The following is an 18,345-nucleotide window of genomic DNA, read 5'->3' on the forward strand; positions in this document are numbered from 1 at the left end:
GATGCATAAATCTGATCCGATATTTAGGTTAGCCTAGATATATGCTTAAATAATTTTTGAATGCTGTTATATTTCTATATTATTTAACAGGGTTTTTTTGTTAACAGGAAAACAACGACAAACATGTTATCGGAAAGTAAAGGTAACCTGTACGAATCGATGAAGAACAGATCATGTGGTAAGTAGTATGACGTAATTGATTGGAAACCAAACATATTCACTTGTTTTGTATGCTGATAATTTAGAAAATAATCAATAAAACAGATAAAATGAATGGTTAAAACAAGTATGGAAAGTGAACGCATGCAACAGAAACTTTTGTATTGATATGACCTGTCACATGCAATAGTTATTAAGGAACATTTTTTTAACTTGAATATTGTAGATTTTTTTGTGATTTCTTGGTTTATATTGTTTCTTGTTTATTCCTTCCTTTTATTGATTTATTGATTAATTGATTGGTGTTTAACGCCACTTTCAACACCTTTGTGATAATTCGTGGTGGTCAGGTCTCGTTGGTGTAAAACCGGTGTGACCGAAGAGAACCACCGACTGTTTATAGAAAAAACTTAAAATCCTAGACAATTAAGTTTGGAGTGTTTACTGGATAGTGATATACTAGTTCGGTTACTTACCATACTCGGCCACCAAGGCCCAGCCCTACCATCATTTGAAAAAGGTTAGTTATGAACAATTCAAATCCTCGTCAAAGATGCCAAACTTATGATTTTGTTCGTCAGACACATATTTCGTCTACGCAAAACTCATCAGTGATGAGCATAGCAAACAGTTAAATACTATATCATATATATTCTTATATTTTATTATTTTACTTTAAAAATAATCCAAAACAAACAAATTGTTATTAATATTATTTCATCTTTATTTCTAGAAAATTCACCAACTTCTGGGAGGTATGTATATTTTCAACTGTACAAGTCATATTTAATTTATAGATATACTATAAAATTCCAAGAATTGCTTTTCTGTATAACCATTACATGCAACAAATAATCAAATCATCAATTGGAAAAATGTGTTTTCGTAGAAAGGAGGGATATTGAAATCAAAAAAAGAATCAATGATTAATGGTTATATATTTGTATGAAGAAATATTTTAACTGAAAACCTTTCTCCTTTGGCCAATTGAAAGTTTTTCCTTAGAAAGATTACTATCGAGTGTAAAACAATAATTAAAAAGTCATATCACAGAACCGTACGTTTGGTAAATCAAATATAGTATTGGTATTAATGAATTATTCTTTTATTGATTTTAAAAGGACTATTTTGTACATATTTTCACTCCAGACAAAAGAAAGTTTCGAATTCAACACATAATGGCACTGAACTTTACGAATCAATGAAGACAACTGCGCAAGGTAAGCGAATCAGTAATGTTTTATAACAGTGCTTAAGAGTACAATAAACACATTTTTTAAATGTACTATTTGGCCTTTGTTAGTCTTATATTATTTTAATTTTAGTTTCTTGTGTACAATTTGGAAATTAGTATGGCGTTCATTATCACTGAACTAGTATACATTTGTTTAGGGGCCAGTTGAAGGACGCCTCCCGGTGCGGGAATTTCTCGCTACATTGAAGACCTGTTGGTGACCTTCTGCTGTTGTGTTTTGTTTTCTATGGTCGGGTTGTTGTCTCTTTGGCACATTCCCCATTTCCATTCTCAATTTTATTGAACTCATTAAAGTGCATATGTCAATACGATGGACGTTCTTTGTTACAACAAATGTGTACACTAGAAGTTTTGAAAAAAAACATAACTGTTCTCGCTTTATATCTGAATAATTAATCAATCATATTTCCTTGTTTACTAATTCATGACTATTAAATGGATATAGGTGTTTAAGAGTTTTTTTTATAAATCAAAATAGCTTTGCGTATAAAACACTTCGAAATAACTTAGCGTAAAACAACTTCAAATTAACTAACGGTAAAATAAACACTTCGTTATAAATAAGCGTATAACGAAATACTACAAAAAAGCTGAGACAAATAAAAATATCATTATTTTGATCCCCGGTCAGATTATAGTAACAAAAATAGTATTTTGATATAAAATGCTGCTGGTACTATTGTCGTATAATTGAAATAACTATTTTTGATTTTGTTTTAATTTCAGAGCAAAGTAAATCTATTGAAAATATGGATATGTATGCCAGCACTTTAAAGAAATAGGGAACAATATACAACCAATATGTCACATACAATATTATGTGATTTTCATTGTGCCTGTCTTCTGTCATCAAATCTTGTGAATTATCATGCATTCGTACCTTAATTCAGGTGTATTCATAGATTGCTCTTTTTCGGAGTTTCCGAATAAGAAGCATTTATTTTAGCTCATTTGAGTTGAAGGTTGTGTTCACTTCTTGTGAACTGGTTTATATTTTATAAGCATATTGACAAATATATATATCTTATGTATAATATTCACGAACAGTATGACTAAAACCAAAATATTTTTACAATGTTAACATGTACAAATATAATCCATACGTAGTCGCTTACTCTTACGTCAGTTGGTCTCTAGAGGGGAGTTGTCTCATTGTTACTCATACCTTTGAAGCAATAGATTGTAAATAATGAATACGAAAATTACACTTAAAACAAAAATATTTCTTGAGAACAACACACATTGTTTAATAATGCAAAGGTGCCCTTGAATTATGTGACGAGGATGAGTTGTTAATATTGTATAAAAATCAATCAACATATTATATATTTGCGCTTTGTTTAGTTTTTTTTTTATCAGTAGTAACAATGTACTTAAATGCATGAGCTACAAGACAAGTGCCACGTGTGTAGCACGATATGTTTACCTTCTCAAACATCTGATACATGTATCAACACTGTTTTTTATGGGTTCGTATTGCTCAGTCTTTAGTTTATGCGGACGTGTTCTTATACTTTTGTTTGTCTTTTCGTATATTTTATTCTTTTTCGCCAATGCATTGCTTGCTTTCGACAATTGGTTTTGAAAATTTCTATGGTACCTTTTGCCTGTTTTACATAGTTATGGGATTTATAATTACAGTTAAATAAAAATGAAATGTTTAAAAAATGCAGTCTACTTCTTTAAATTATATAGTTGTAAAATGTGTGGTATACGTCACTGAGAAAACATCGCTACAGCAATAATAACCAAAATACACTTAGACAGCTGTCAACACAATATGTCAAAAACTGGCAAGTCACGAGTTTATTCACAAAAATAATCAACAGAAATAACAAACAAAAGCTATGAACTTGTTTCTCAACACCTAAATAAAGTAATTCGAAAAATTAACCATAAATAACACGATATTTTGATTTATATCAATTATATAAATCAAAACACAAAAGTTATTCCTGATTAATTTTTCGAATTATTTTATAATTAAAGGCGTTAAGAAACCTTTGGTGACCCCACAGTTTAAATGTCTATCGTAGGTACGTCGTGAACAGTGGTCGTTACAGACAAACGTTCACGTAAATTGTCCCAGTCAATGGATGATTTTAATGTGTCAATCTATGGCCACAGCTACACTGTTTTGAATTTCATTCTATGTAACTGATAATATCTAACCAAAGTTTAAACGAATCTCTTATTTGATAATGTTTACAGCTATTACAATAATACAAGTTTAGAGGAGATATGATTTTTTTATTGATATTTTCTGAACGTACAGTGGCAAATATTTCATGTAGATTTTGGACGGGGAGAAGAATATTTAAAAAACCGAATAAGATGTTGCAGAATTTATAAAGGTTCAATATAAATATATATAAAACAAGAATGTGTCCATAGTACACGGATGCCCCACTCGCACTATCATTTTCCATGTTCAGTGGACCGTGAAATTGAAGTCAAAACTTTAATTTGGCATTTAAAGTAGAAAGATCATATTATAGGGAACATATGTACTAAGTTTCAAGTTGATTGGACTTCAACTTCATCAAAAACTACCTTGACCAAAAACTTTAACCTGAAGTGGGACGAACGGACACACGGACGAACGAACGGACAGACGGACATACGAACGGACACACAGACCAGAAACCATAATGGCTTTATGCCTTTCTTCTATCGTAGGTGGGGCTTTACAACAATGATGAGAGAGACACGACAAAAAGTGATCCAGCAGAATCATATAAAATCATTTTTCACAAATTTTTAATTCATGCTCTTTGTTGGTTGGTTGTAGCTTATTAATCTCACTGACTATAATTTAAGACAACCATACACGGCGAATTGATCAGCTTCTTGTAGATCCTTGTTTACTAGTAGCAATATGCATCGTATCCCGCTTGAATATCAGATTATTATTTGAAATAATCCAAGATATATGAGGTGGTATAGAGAAAACAAAATTAGACAACACCACCCCTCCCTCCCCCGCTCCTCTCAAAAACGAATAAAGAAAAAAAGCATTAAAATTAGGAATAGAAAATAATGGGGTGCTGAAATGTAAAAAAATGAACATTAAGAATAAGGTAAAATAAAAATAACAGAAATAAATGATTTAAAAAATAATGAACATCACGTCATCATCACAGAATTGTATGACTTTTTAAACTTCCTTTTAAAATTTTGTTCTCCCTCTCTTCTTTTTTTAACCTATGATAACTTGTATTATATTCAATAAACTGTTTGCTTTACATGCATGTCTATTATAGTATTGTAATTTTATCCTGTAATATGAAAAATACTTCATAAGTATGATTCACTTGTGTCTTATCCATTTTGCTTAAATTCAGCAAAAACAATATGTTTCAGCTATAAGTTTAATTGTTGATGAAAAAGTAGATTAATTGTATTTGAATTCCGCAGTCAAACCATTTTGGTTCTTTTTAATATTTTGAAATTTATGCAGTTACTTTGAAACTATTTACGTAATTTTTGTACTTTAATATGAGTTTTGTGAAAAAAGTCCTTCCGATTGTCGTTGGTTCTCTACGGCTTTCTCCACTCATAAAAGCTATTCGCTATCACATAGCGAAGTGTGTTACATTTGGCATTATCAAAAAATCCAACAACCAACCGATAGAAAATAACTCCTTTTTTATTCCAGGGTTTGGGTTTAAAACACCAACGATGAGAAACTCTCATGCTTTTAGCATCTTGCAATTTTAATTTCAATCTCATTAACCACTCAGAAGGGAAAAGTACATTTGTTACTTTTAAATCCAATTTTGGTGTGCAAAAATATCTTGATATTGTTGAAACATGTAAAAAAAAACTAGAGATCCTTCTCGCCATTTACTCATAAAAAGAGATTGCTAAAATTATACACCTCGACACGATAGAGTATGTCAAAGATGTTTTAGTAATAAGGTCAAAGATGAAACAACCATTTTTTTAAACTGTGAAAGTTTATCTGACCAACTAAAATATATTATGACCATCATAAATAATTGCTTAAAAAATCAAAATACGGTCAATACACAATTCATTAAGAAATAAGAAATCTTTTGATGGAATTGAAACCCACATACCCATCTAAATCTTCCAGTTTTGGATATTGACAATATGTGCTTTAGTATATAAAATGGTCCCCCGCTTTTTCGTATTACTCAAACTTCTTAATTATCCCTTTGACAGTTCTAAAGCACTGTTCTGTAATGAACTTTGCACAGAACAAATGTCAACCCCTTACTGCTGTGCATTAATTATTATGATAATCGCAATTAGAGATAATGTGATAAATACTTGTAGCTCGTTCTAGTAACAACCCCTTGATCACCTCTGCATTGTGGTGATGTTAAGTTCTGCACTGCTGTTCACTGGACACGAACAGAACTTTTTCAAAATATGCATATATATTTCTTGTTCTATTATTTCCTGTTGCTATCATTTTTATCCATTTTTATAAATTCGGCCTCGTTATTATACAAATTGAAAGTTCATAACGTAAAAATATCCTACATTGCTGATATTTTACTTTATTTCTTTGTGTTATGTGTATTTTTACGAAAAAATCGCATGTTTTGTAATAACTATTGTGTTGTGATGTTTATATATCGCCTGTCAAGGGCCGATGAGTGTTTAAAAGAAATAATGTCTAATGTTTATTTCATAGAACCGTTTGCATGCATATGATCTGTACGTTTGTACTTTCTTATTACAACTACCAAGATATTCATGAAAAAAGCGCGATAAATATCAATTAAAACTCAGTTATTAAATATAAGAACATGTGGTATGATTGCCAATGAAACAAATCTCTGTCAAGTCAATTAGTGAAAGTAAACAGTTATAGGTCAAATACGGTCTTCAACACGAAGCCTAGGCTCATACCGAACAGCAAGCTATAAAGCATGGTTAGTATATATAAACAAGTGTCATCTAAGATTGGCGTGTTATGCAAAAAAGCAAACGCCGTGGATATGTAAGTGAAGAAACAGTTCACATAGTTATATGAGTATAGATTGAATGTGACTGAAGCTCTACTTACATATACCACGATGATTGCTCTCTGCTATAAATGCTACCTGTGTAGTATAAATACCTGTTAAACGTGAAGAGATAACTGATTAAGGTAAATATAACAAGATTTTACTTCAAATGTATCACAACAGACAAATCAAAATTAAAATATCTTTTAACATTAAGCAACATTTTTAATGCAAGTAATTGCTAGCTCTTCTAGTGAAAATAACTAAAATAGTATAAAAGGAACACACATATGTAATTGGAAGAAATTAAAGGGAAGAAACTACATATCAAAATGACTTCTCGAGAAACTTATTTTAAATGCAAGTCAAAATATGAGACCAAAGGCTGCAAAACTTGTGCTATTTTAATTACAGATGCTGAATTCACTAGCAATTTGACCAAGAAGTCATATTTTACCAGAAGTTACGATGATCTGAATTGTAAATCGATAAATGTCGTCTACGGATTAGAGTGCAACCTTTGCAGATTGGTATACGTCGGTGAAACGAAAGGAAGGCTAAACAAACGTATGTGCGGTCATAGATCAGACATTAACCTCAATGCTAACGACATTCTATACCAGCATTTCAATCAGCCCGATCATTCCACCGTTTCTATGACAGTTCGCATTATCGAAAAGATATACCATAGCTTTAAAAAATCCTAATCTTTCAACGACTCTTCGTAGACAAAAAGAAGACTACTGGATTAGACAGTTGGGAACTGCAACACCGTACGGCTGCAATGACAAAATTGATGGTATAGGTATTCTATCTAGTCCTTCGTGTAACTCGATGAATGTGATGAATATTTTCAACTCGACTCCTCGACGTAGACGCAGTCATAGTCATCGTCATTATACATCACCTTCTCTGCATGATGTCTCTATTAATGACTTGCTGTCATTCATACAAAAGCCGTTAGGTATTCATCACATTCACACGAAACTTTATTCATTAACCCTTTCAAAACTTCATTCTCTGTTCAATTTATGTTTGGAATCCACTGTTACAAACCCTCATTCAAACCAATACAAACTTCAAGCTATAGTTTCGGATATTTTCAAGCCAGTTCGCATTGGAAAAGATGAAAAAGAGAAAAGATCTTTTCTAAATCTTTCCTTTGCCAACAAAGGTCTCGATGGCGTCAACCTAGGCAATATCCTTCATCATAAATTAGTTCAATCGAAAATACCTCCTCATTTCAAAGACCAGTCTGTACCAATAATTTCTTATACCTATACCAAACCTATTGCAACACAAATTTTCAACTACAAACGCGTTTTGCAGAATCGCGATATTGACGACTTCAAGTCTAAACCTCCTGATTGCACTTGTGCTAGTTCCCAATTCACATATAATCCTGCTGGCCACGTTATTACCGGTGACCTTAACATTGTTAATAACACTTCTCTACGAAATGTGTAATCGAAAGGTCCGAAATATTGTGAGCCTAAATCCATCAATTGGAAATACAACTTTAAAATTTTGATGGACTCAGTCGAGGATTATGCCAGGCAATGGGCTAAACGTGAAAAGGAAGACGTAGACACTCTATCCGAATGGATTAAGGCAGTGAGGTCGTTAATACAAATCAGAATTAAGAAACTGAATGGGTCCATCAATGCCCATGCTACGTCAATCTTTAAAGACCCCAATGTTGCTAAACACTTATCCGACCTTCATGATAAATATGTTGTTGTCCCCGCCCGCAGACAAAGCCCCAAATAACATCGTTTTTGTCTGTAAAAGTCACTACATTAATTGCTTGATAAACGAATTAGGTATTGACAATTCACTTGGAAACTCAACATATACCCTCACGACACTTACCAAAGAGGAAATCCTGGATAATCATAGGTCAGTTCTTTGTTCCTTTGGTATTTCAACCAAAGATGAAGAACTGGATCTTTCATCACTGTATTGGATAACTAAACTACATAAGTGTCCTTACAAACAACGGTATATTGCTGGGTCTTCCAAGTGCTCCACGAAACCTCTTTCTAAATTATTAACATCTATTTTATCAGCAATCAAAGACGGGCTTCAAAGTTGTTGTGAAACTGCCTATTCTAGAGGTGGCGTGAATCAGATGTGGATACTTAAAAATTCCAAAGATCTTTTAGAGTACATACAATCTAACTCTCTTTCATCTTGTAACAGTATTAAAACATTTGACCCCTCTACTCTTTACACAAGTATTCCACATTCCAAACTAAAAGACAAATTGAAAGAGTTGGTATTACTTTGCTTCATAAAAAAAGAATGGTAACGTAGATACAAGTATTTTGTCTTAGGGAGGGATAAATCATACTTTGTAAAGAATCACTCTGATTCAAACAAAAAATTCTCTGAAACCGATATTATCAAGATGCTTGATTTCTTGATTGACAACATATTTGTAACGTTCGGAGGACGTGTTTTTCAACAGACTGTCGACATCCCAATGGGAACAAACTGTGATCCTCTACTTGCCGACTTGTTTCTTTATTATTATGAGGCTGACTTTATGCAGGAACTTCTTAGGAAGAAAGAAAAGAAGTTAGCAATATCCTTTAACTCTACTTTCCGCTATATTGATGACGTTATTTCACTAAACAATTCAAAATTTGGTGACTATGTAGAACGCATCTATCCAATCGAATTGGAGATAAAGGATACTACAGATACAGTTAAGTCGGCTTCATATCTTGACTTACATCTAGAAATTGACAATGAGGGTCGGTTGAAAACAAAACTTTACGACAAAAGAGATTATTTCAGCTTTCCAATTGTGAACTTTCCTTTTCTAAGTAGCAACATTCCAGCAGCACCTGCATACGGGGTATATATCTCCCAATTGACACGATATTCCCGTGCTTGCATTTACTATCATGATTTTCTTGATAGAGGGTTACTGCTCACAAGGAAGCTATTAAACCAAGAGTTCCAAATGGTGAAGTTGAAATCATCCCTTCGTAAATTTTACGGACGCCATCACGAGTTGGTTGACCGTTATGGAATAACCGTTTCACAAATGATATCGGATATGTTCCTTACGTCGTAACTACAATCCCCTTCCCTTTCATGAATGTGACCTACCGAATTAGACTATTTACCGGATTTGTAATCACATAAGCAACACGACGGGTGCCACATGTGGAGCAGGATCTGCTTACCTTTCCGGAGCACCTGAGATCACCCCTAGTTTTTGGTGGGGTTCGTGTTGTTTATTCTTTAGTTTTCTATGTTGTGTCATGTGTACTATTGTTTTTCTGTTTGTCTTTTTCATTTTTAGCCATGACGTTGTCAGTTTGTTTTAGATTTATGAGTTTGACTGTCCCTTTGGTATCTTTCGTCCCTCTTTTATTGATTCAGGTATGTCGATATAGAACTATTCAAAAGGCATGCAGTACATTCCAATGTGTTAATATTAGATATTTGCGGAAACTATGTGTATACCTAGGATGACACTTATACTTACGATTACAGTTGACGTAAAACAAGTGGTCTTTTCAACATAGAAAAAAATAAACCTTATTGAGATTCATAGTAAAAATGAATGGATCCTTTTTTTTTTTTATCTCGTAGTTAGTTACACACACGGCATATACATGCAGGGGATTTTTTTTTAATTCTACAATGAAGTGTTCAGCACAACCTCAATAGTGAGTAATATGTCTTTTTTATTTTCTACACTTCCTCTGCATATTCCAAGTTTTGTCTTACGTAAGGTGTCAATACTTGAAAAATATTCGGATATATTTTGTCGCACAGTAAAAAAAAGCTCAGTCGGAAAAGTTTATTCTTCTTCTATATTTCCCATCAATATTTGTCGCTGGTGCCTAAGAAATCCACATTGAACATAACATATCCCGTCTTCGTTAAATTTTGTAACTGGAGTGTGAACGCAGTGATAATGTATTTGGCCTGAGGTATACTGTTCTTGTTGATCCGTTATCGGCCTTAAACTATCCGTCTATAGCTCTACTGCATGTCTGCCAATCTTTCAAAGAGGGCAATGAGTAAGACTGATATATGTTTATTGGAGTTGATAAAGATGTATGTGTTCATCTTTAGTTTTAAAAATTTGACTGGGACATTTGCCTAATTTTTTATGATTGGTTCGTCAGTGGTCGAGATAGGACTACCAGGCAATCGGATGACGAACGAAAAGGGGGGTTGGGATATACTGGTATATTTTTACCTATCAGAACAGTAACGTTGAAATAATTGAGACCTCTGACAAATAAAGACTTGACAAACCACAATATAAAATTGAATCAAATTAACGCTAACGTCCATTTTGTGTACCGATATTTCTGTAATAGTCATCTCATGAGGACGCGGCCACAGGGTGATCTCTCACTGACACACCAAGTCTGAATTGGATAACTATTTTACATCCCTACGGTTTGAGATTAATCGGAAAAAAAAATACAATTTCTAAATTCTAGTTTAGAACGCCACACAACCATGATGATATACTTTATATAATACTATAAGTTATATGGTTCGCTACTGACCCCCTACGGATCCATAGAGGGTTAGTAAAATCGCCTGACTTTTTCTGCCGCGTTTTGTTGAAAAATAATAAAAAAAACACAACATTAATAGATGACATCACCATTACCGCGTCACGAACCCCCTATGACATTTAATAACCCCTGTAACGGTCTCATAGGGGGTCACCACGTGACGGCGTTAAACCAATCACAACGATTTTGAGAGGCAGTCTTTTCCATAAACATATTTGATCTTCTAAGTTTAATTGTTGTATTTTAACATTCCCGCCAAAAAGTTTCAGAACGAGGAAACTCAAGCTAGGGTGATCTGGTAGTTGTGATCCGGCTCAAATCACCTCTGGTAGAACAAAGAAGCTAGAATGTAATCCACATCCCTATGTTTAACAATAGAAACAAATCATAGGAGTTAAGTCTTTGTTTTGAACCGACGGTTCATATTTACACTTCGAAACGACCCAAGAAGTTGTTTGTGTCGATTTTACTAAGTGAAATTGAACTCAATGACTCAACTTTTTAAAGGAGCATTATCCTACGAGACGCACAAAATTATGATATTCTTTTGTTATATCATTAATGGAAATAATATGGTGAAAATCTTGGTTTAGTTTGGCAAAATAAGCCATCGCTGATGAATAATTCACTTGCAAGTGAATCCGTTCGTGTAAGTACATAAGATTGAGAATTGAAATGGGGAATGCGTCAAAGAGACAACAACCCGACCATATATAGAGCAGACAACAGCCGATGGCCACCAATGGGTCTTCAACGCAGTGAGAAACTCCCGCACTCGGAGGAGTCCTTCAGCTGGCCCCAAAATAAGTACACTGATTCAGTGACAATGGACTTCATACCAAATTCCGAATTATACAAGAGGAACTAAAATTAAAATTCATACAAGACTAACAAAGGCCAAAGGCTCCTGACTTGAGACAGGCGCAAACATATAGCGGATTTAAATATGTTTTTTAAGGTCTTAACCCTCCCCTTACCTCTTGCCATGTAGAAAAAAACAAACACACAACAATACGCACAATAAAACTCAGTTTAAGAGAAGTCTGAGTCCGATGTCAGAATAGGTAACAAAAGAAACTAAACAAAATGACACACCAATTTAATTCCTTGTTCTTCGGATTTTTCAATCAAATATAATAATTTCAGTTAGCAAAATATGAATAACACAGCTTATTTCCCTTTAAGTAAAACTTGATATTTTCACTTCGACAAAAATGAATCTCTTCAGGAAAGATTATAAAAAAATTCATGAGAGTAATGATTTTGATGCATAAAGGACTGATTTGAATTGAACTCAATGTGAGACCAAACTTATAAATTGACGAATGCAATATGTTACCTATTTTGTATCGTCATTCAAAATTGAACAGAGTTGATCCATACAATTTGACTGTTATGTTGATATGACAAATATTTATTTTAACTTTCAACGTTATATTTAATGAATGGCTGTTATTTATTTTGAATTTATTGAACCATAAAATTAATTTTTGACTCTTCACATTGAATAATCCGCGAAGCGGATTATGTTAAATGTGAAGAGTCAAAAATTAATTTTATGGTTCAATAAATTCGAAATAAATTATTGCCATTCATTATAAATAAATTTCTATCAAAAATAAGGCTCAAAGATATATATTGATAAGGATAACATCGTACACAGATGTTTGCGTATGAATACACAACGTTAGAGAGGGCGTGTCGCCATAAAAATTGATAACATTGAAAATAAACCTAATTCTTTTAACCAATCAGAAGACAGTAAATACACAAAATTTATTTATATTCATATATAAAATCATAAAGCACTTGTAAAACGTACACTACTAAGTATAATGTTTAATAAAACTAATGTACAATTCTCATATTTCATTTGGAAAATATTTCCCAGATACATATTGAAGAACTTCATTTGTTATTTCAAGAGCTTGTGTAGCGTTGTCTTTGGAATATCTATCTGCTGGAATAGTACCCTGATTATCTGGGTATCGTAAAAGATTGACGTCTCTTAGTATTCTTTTCAGTTGAAGAGCCAAATCTGTCAGTCTACCATCGAAATCGGGTATATTATCAGTCAAGTTGTGTGACATCGCCAAACTGTCATAATCAGTGGCACATTTTGCACTTTTGATTGCCTTTTCTGCTGCCTGTAAGATGACAATTTGTCTATGTCTTAAAAATGAAAATTTTAAATCCGCAAAGTGTTAGGCAAAAACCCATGTCTAGCCTGCACTTACTGATGTCATTAAAAAAGTATAATTTTGTTGTCAAAGGTAATCCATGTGTCAGTAATTATAAACATGATACAAATAAAAAAAACTTTTTATGAGGTTTAATAAAATAAAGTTACTTATGATTAAAAATGTTACTCCAGACTTTATGTAATTGTTCAATGAAATCGAACTAAGTCAGCGTTACTGAAAAATACAGAAAAATAAAACAAAATATAAAAATCTTCTGCCAAGTTCCATTTAATGAAGGCTTTACAAATTAATTGACGTCTAAAAATAGCTAAACCCAGTACTGTAATGTTTATGTGGTTCATAAGTGTTTCTCGTTTTTTATATAGATTAGACCGTTGGTTTTCCCGCTTGAATGTGTTTACACTAGTCATTTTGGGACCCTTTATAGCTTGCTGTTCGGCATGAGCCTAAGCTCTGTGTTGAAGACCGTACTTTGACCTATAATGCTTTACTTTTATAAATTGTGATTGAGATGGAGAGTTGTCTCATTGGCACTCATACCACATCTTCCTATATCTATTATAGAAATATACATCTAGTTGGTCTTTGGAAGGCGTGCTCGAAGACTCTAGTATAATAGCTCTTATATTTCAAATTGTTAAACAGGTAATTAACAAGATGTAAGTTAAATAGGCATGAACTTAATAAAACTTTACTAAATACATCTTTTAGATTGGTGTAACGTGTAATACTATCATAAATTTTATAAGTATGATCATTCGATTTGACATAAAAAGAGTTTATGCTAGTGTTCAAGTTTTAGATTTGGAAATATTTATAAAATTTAAATGTTCAGTCGTTGAATCATTATTATGCTATGATACGACCATAAACATTTATATGATGAAACAAATAAAGTGACGATGAATAACCAATTCGATTTATTTCACAAGTTAAAGGTATAAGTAGATGATCATTTCTGTACACTTAAAATTACTTTGTGTATTGCGGTTAGATGTCCTTGTTTAATTCCAACGAGAAGGTAACACATCCCGAATCGAATGCCGATTTTTATCAGCTATAGTTTGAGGAGGGCAAAGGCGTCTGCGCAATGCTATATATGCGGTGTTGTCGCTGAAATATGAAGTGAAAAGAACAAGTTCCAGCCCCAGCCGGGGAGGATGTAAAGAAACAAATATTCTCTAACATTGTTAGGTTGATTTTCTAGGCACTTTTTAAATATTCTAAAGCCTGATATTTCTAAATCATACGAAATCCGATCGACAAAATATAGTTTACAGTTGTCACTTCACATTGGCATACAAGCTTATGTCTATTTGTATCCATCTGATGAGTTAAGCCCTTTTCAACTGATTTTAATAGTTCGTGCTTATATTGTACTGTTCAAGATAAGGGGAGGGTTGGGATCCCGCTAATATGTATAACCCCTCCACATTCTGTATTTATGTGCCTGTCGCAAGTCAGAAGCCTGTAACCAAGTAGTTGTCGTTTGCTTTTTTAATTTTTGTTTATTTTTTTGAGAATAAAATTAGGTTTTTAGTTTTTTCGTTTGAATTAATTTACAATTGTCATTTAGGGGCATTTTATAGCCGACTATGCGGTATGGGCTTTGGTCATTGTTGAAAGGACTAACGGTGACCTAAGGCTATTTTTTTAAATTTCTGTGTCATTTAGTCTCTTGTGGAGAGTTGTCTCATTGGAAATCATATCACATTTTTTTTAAATTATTTATACATTCTCTTTATTTGTCCTGACAAATGATTTGGAAGACAACTTAAAAGAAATATCTAAATCAAATATTTAACATAAATTTACAAAAAAGAAAAAGCACAACAATACTGAACTCCGAGGGAGCACTCAAAACGGAAAGCCCTTAATCAAATGACAAAATCAAAAGCTCAAACACATGACTTTACACCTATGGTCCAAATAATCAAATGGTTTGAACATATACACAAAAACACTCTAGTTCTATTTACACACATAAAATATTCACGTCTTATTCACACACATAAAGTATCATAGATGGCGGCAGCCGCATTTGCACTTTTAATGTTATAAGTGTGAAAATTACACTAATCAGTGTTAGGATGAGATTTTTTTGCTGATAAATAGTTGTCCCTCAATATATATATAAGAAATCAGCCTCGAAATCCAAAAAATATTTTAAAAAGGGCTAAATGTTATGACCCAACTGGAATAAAATACAACGTTTCAAAATGTAATGATCCTAGAAGTGTTCTGTCCTTGTGAATGTATGGAAATAACATTACTAAACGTAAAAATCATTGTTCCAAAATACAGACATCCATTGCAAAACGGTAAACCTAATTTACGGTATTTTATGCATGGTACATAGGACATAAAATAAATATATCAAACAAAACAGCCTGCATTCACAGACAACATGATGAATGATGAATACAAATGAATGATGTGAGCATGCGATGTTGATAGTCCTAAATATAATTAGTTATCAAAGGTACCAGGATTATAATTTAGAACGGCAGACGCGCGTTTCGTCTACATAAGACTCATCAGTGACGCTCATATCAAAATATTTATAAAGCCAAACAAGTACAAAGTTGAAGGGCATTGAGGATCCAAAATTCCAAAACGTTGTGCCAAATACGGCTAAGGTTATCTATGCCTGGGATAAGAAAATCCTTAGTTTTTCGTAAAATTCAAAGTTTTGTTAACAGGAAATTTAGAAAAATTACCACATTATTGATATTCATGTCAACACCGAAATGTTGACTACTGGGCTGGTGATAGCCTCGGGGACGAAACGTCCACCAGCAGTGGCATTGACCCAGTGGTGTAAATCGTTATCAATGGTACCAGGACATATAAAGCTTTATTACAACTGTCACATAAACTTAACATTAACCAATAAAACTAAACATTGACCAATGAACCCTGAAAATGAGGTCAAGATCAGATGAACCTTGCCAGACAGGCATGTACAGTTAACAATTCTCTCATACAACAAATATAGTTGACCTATTGCTTATTGTTTAAGAAAAGCAGACCAAAACACAAAAACTTAACACTGAGCAATGAACCATGAAAATGAGGTCATGGTCAAATAAAACCTGCGCGACTGACATGTAGATTATAAAATAGTTCCATATACCAAATACAGTTGACCTATTGCATATAGTATTAGAAAAAAAAGACCATAACTCAAAATATTAACTTTACCACTGAACCATGAAAATGATGTCAAGGTCAGACGACACCTGTCAGTTGGACATGTACACCTTACATTCTTTCCATACACCGAATATTATAGACCTATTGCTTATAGTATCTGAGATATGGACTTGACCACCAAAACTTAACTTTGTTCACTGATCCATCAAATGAGATCGTGGTTGAGTGAATAATGTCGGACGGGCATGAGGACCTTGCAAGGTACGCACATACCAAATATAGTTATCCTATTACTTATAATAAGAGAGAATTTAACATTAAAAAAATCTTAACATTTTTTTCAAGTAGTCACTGAACCATGAAAATAAGGTCAAGAACATTGGACATGTGACTGACTGAAACTTCGTATCATGAGGCACCCATATACAAAGAATGAAACATCCAGGTCTTCCACCTTCTACAATATATAGCTTTTAAGAAGATAGCTAACGCCGCCACCGGATCACTATCCCTATGTCGAACTTTCTGCGACAAAAGTCGCAGGCTCGATAAAAACCACCAAATAAGAAAGTCGTATCTGAAAACAATTATTACCTGCTGACATTGAATGCAAATCCAGTTATAACCCTTGAAGGGGGTGCTCTCAATCCCAGCAAAGGTAACCATCCCTGCCTTGAAATCATAATGTGCTTGTTCTAACCATTTTCGACCTAAATATATTTGTGGATTAGGTTTTCCACTGCAATGGAAATTTCTTGCAGAATCTGTAGTACTATGAAAACTCGAACTATATGCAAATTCGGATGAACTATTTGCAAACGATTGACTACTTTCACCCTCTGGTTCATTTTCAGAGCAGTATGTATGAACTTCCAGAATCTCTACTTCGGGAATACAAGTAGACCGGTTGATCTTATCACCGGCATTTACACAGTAAAACAAACTTCCATTCATTTGTACAATTATAGTAATAATAACATATATGTATTGAAGATTTCCGTCTATATTGCAGTTATTCCGAGGATATTTCGTAACCGCATACTCTTTGACGTGAATGGGTTTCAGTGGACTACGTATATACGAATACAAGTCCACTGGAACAAAAGAGCCTGGACAAGGAAACCAAGCTTGCTTTAAATCAGCATCTTCAATAAAAGGAATACCAATTTGCGTTAATCTGTCCTGGATCAAATTTAATTGCATATGCACAATATTGAGGATTTTTAGTAAACTTCCACGCAAAAACTTATAATTGCAAATTCTCCGAAGCGTTTCTTCAAGTTGAACATCATAAGCTTGTAACCAATCATTTGTCCTTAAGTTTATGTCGTCAATGTACATTATATCAGCGGATTCCAAGTAAAAGCATACCTTTTCTGTGGTCGAGCACTCACGTCCATATTCATCTACCAAAGATGTTTTTAATTCTGATACTGTTAATAGACGTAAACGCCTTAGTTTAGCAAAGACTGTCTTCATCGTACCTGTATTAAAGTCTTTTTTCAATAACTGCTGGTCATGTTTGACAAATCTTAAAACAGCTGTGATAAAAGTATCACTGGTTAGACATTCCTGTAGTTCCAAGACAGTTTGACTCTCTTTGAAAGGAACTTTTTTGTTTGTCAATTTTTCTGTAAGAATTGACTTAATTGATACTGGGCGATGTATTTCTGGCAATATTGAGAACAAATCAGGTAACTCAGCTACGTTAAAGCCGAGACATTCAAGTTTTGCTATAAAAGTTAATTCTGCGTTTCCTTTCAAACTCTCTCGAGGAATTTCTAAGCTGTCGTAATTTAAATTATCCGATGGCAATAACAGATTATTTTCTGATAAAAGGAACAAAACGTTCACTTCAAGTTTTGTTAAAGGATTTTCAAGATTTTGCAATGATTTCATAAGTCCTAGCATTGCTTTTATCGTACAGTCAATTTCTGGAGGGCTAAGGTGCCTTTCTTTTGTATGTTGGTGAATTTCCTCTAATACTTTACAGAACGAATTTATTGTAGGATCAGTACGCATACCAAGTTTTG

The 18,345-nt window shown here is 33.3% G+C and overlaps 3 protein-coding genes across 4 annotated transcripts in view; 2 read left to right on the forward strand and 1 right to left on the reverse strand.

Moving 5' to 3' along the window:
- The window catches only part of LOC139520244 (nephrin-like), a 33,315-nt gene extending 30,350 nt beyond the window's left edge, over positions 1-2,965 (forward strand). For both annotated transcript variants that reach the window (XM_071312730.1, XM_071312731.1), the window contains 4 exons: positions 108-178; positions 893-914; positions 1,309-1,379; positions 2,141-2,965. In XM_071312730.1, coding sequence (XP_071168831.1) covers positions 108-178; positions 893-914; positions 1,309-1,379; positions 2,141-2,196 — 220 coding nt within the window. In that variant the 3' untranslated portion in view covers positions 2,197-2,965. The remainder of the gene's footprint in view (positions 1-107; positions 179-892; positions 915-1,308; positions 1,380-2,140) is intronic.
- The window catches only part of LOC139520256 (myosin regulatory light chain A, smooth adductor muscle-like), a 396,856-nt gene that overhangs the window by 53,739 nt on the left and 324,772 nt on the right, over positions 1-18,345 (forward strand). The window lies entirely within an intron of this gene.
- Positions 12,774-18,334, reverse strand: LOC139520247 (uncharacterized). The gene is made up of 2 exons (XM_071312733.1): positions 16,907-18,334; positions 12,774-13,099 (listed from the first exon to the last, which is right to left on the reverse strand). The coding sequence occupies exons 1-2, from the start codon at positions 18,332-18,334 to the stop codon at positions 12,815-12,817; spliced, it is 1,713 nt and encodes a 570-aa protein (XP_071168834.1). The 3' UTR covers positions 12,774-12,814.

The sequence above is a fragment of the Mytilus edulis genome, chromosome 4 (assembly GCF_963676685.1).
Source record: "Mytilus edulis chromosome 4, xbMytEdul2.2, whole genome shotgun sequence".
Classification (NCBI taxonomy): Eukaryota; Metazoa; Mollusca; class Bivalvia; order Mytilida; family Mytilidae; genus Mytilus; species Mytilus edulis.

Bases quoted from the DNA above. Each gene is read 5' to 3' on its own strand.
- LOC139520247 (XM_071312733.1), bottom strand. From the start codon at position 18,334: ATGCGTACTGATCCTACAATAAATTCGTTCTGTAAAGTATTAGAGGAA. The intron at 13,100-16,906 runs GTAATAATTGTT...GTCATCTTACAG, and splicing joins TTTGCATTCAATGTCAGCAG to GCAGCAGAAAAGGCAATCAA.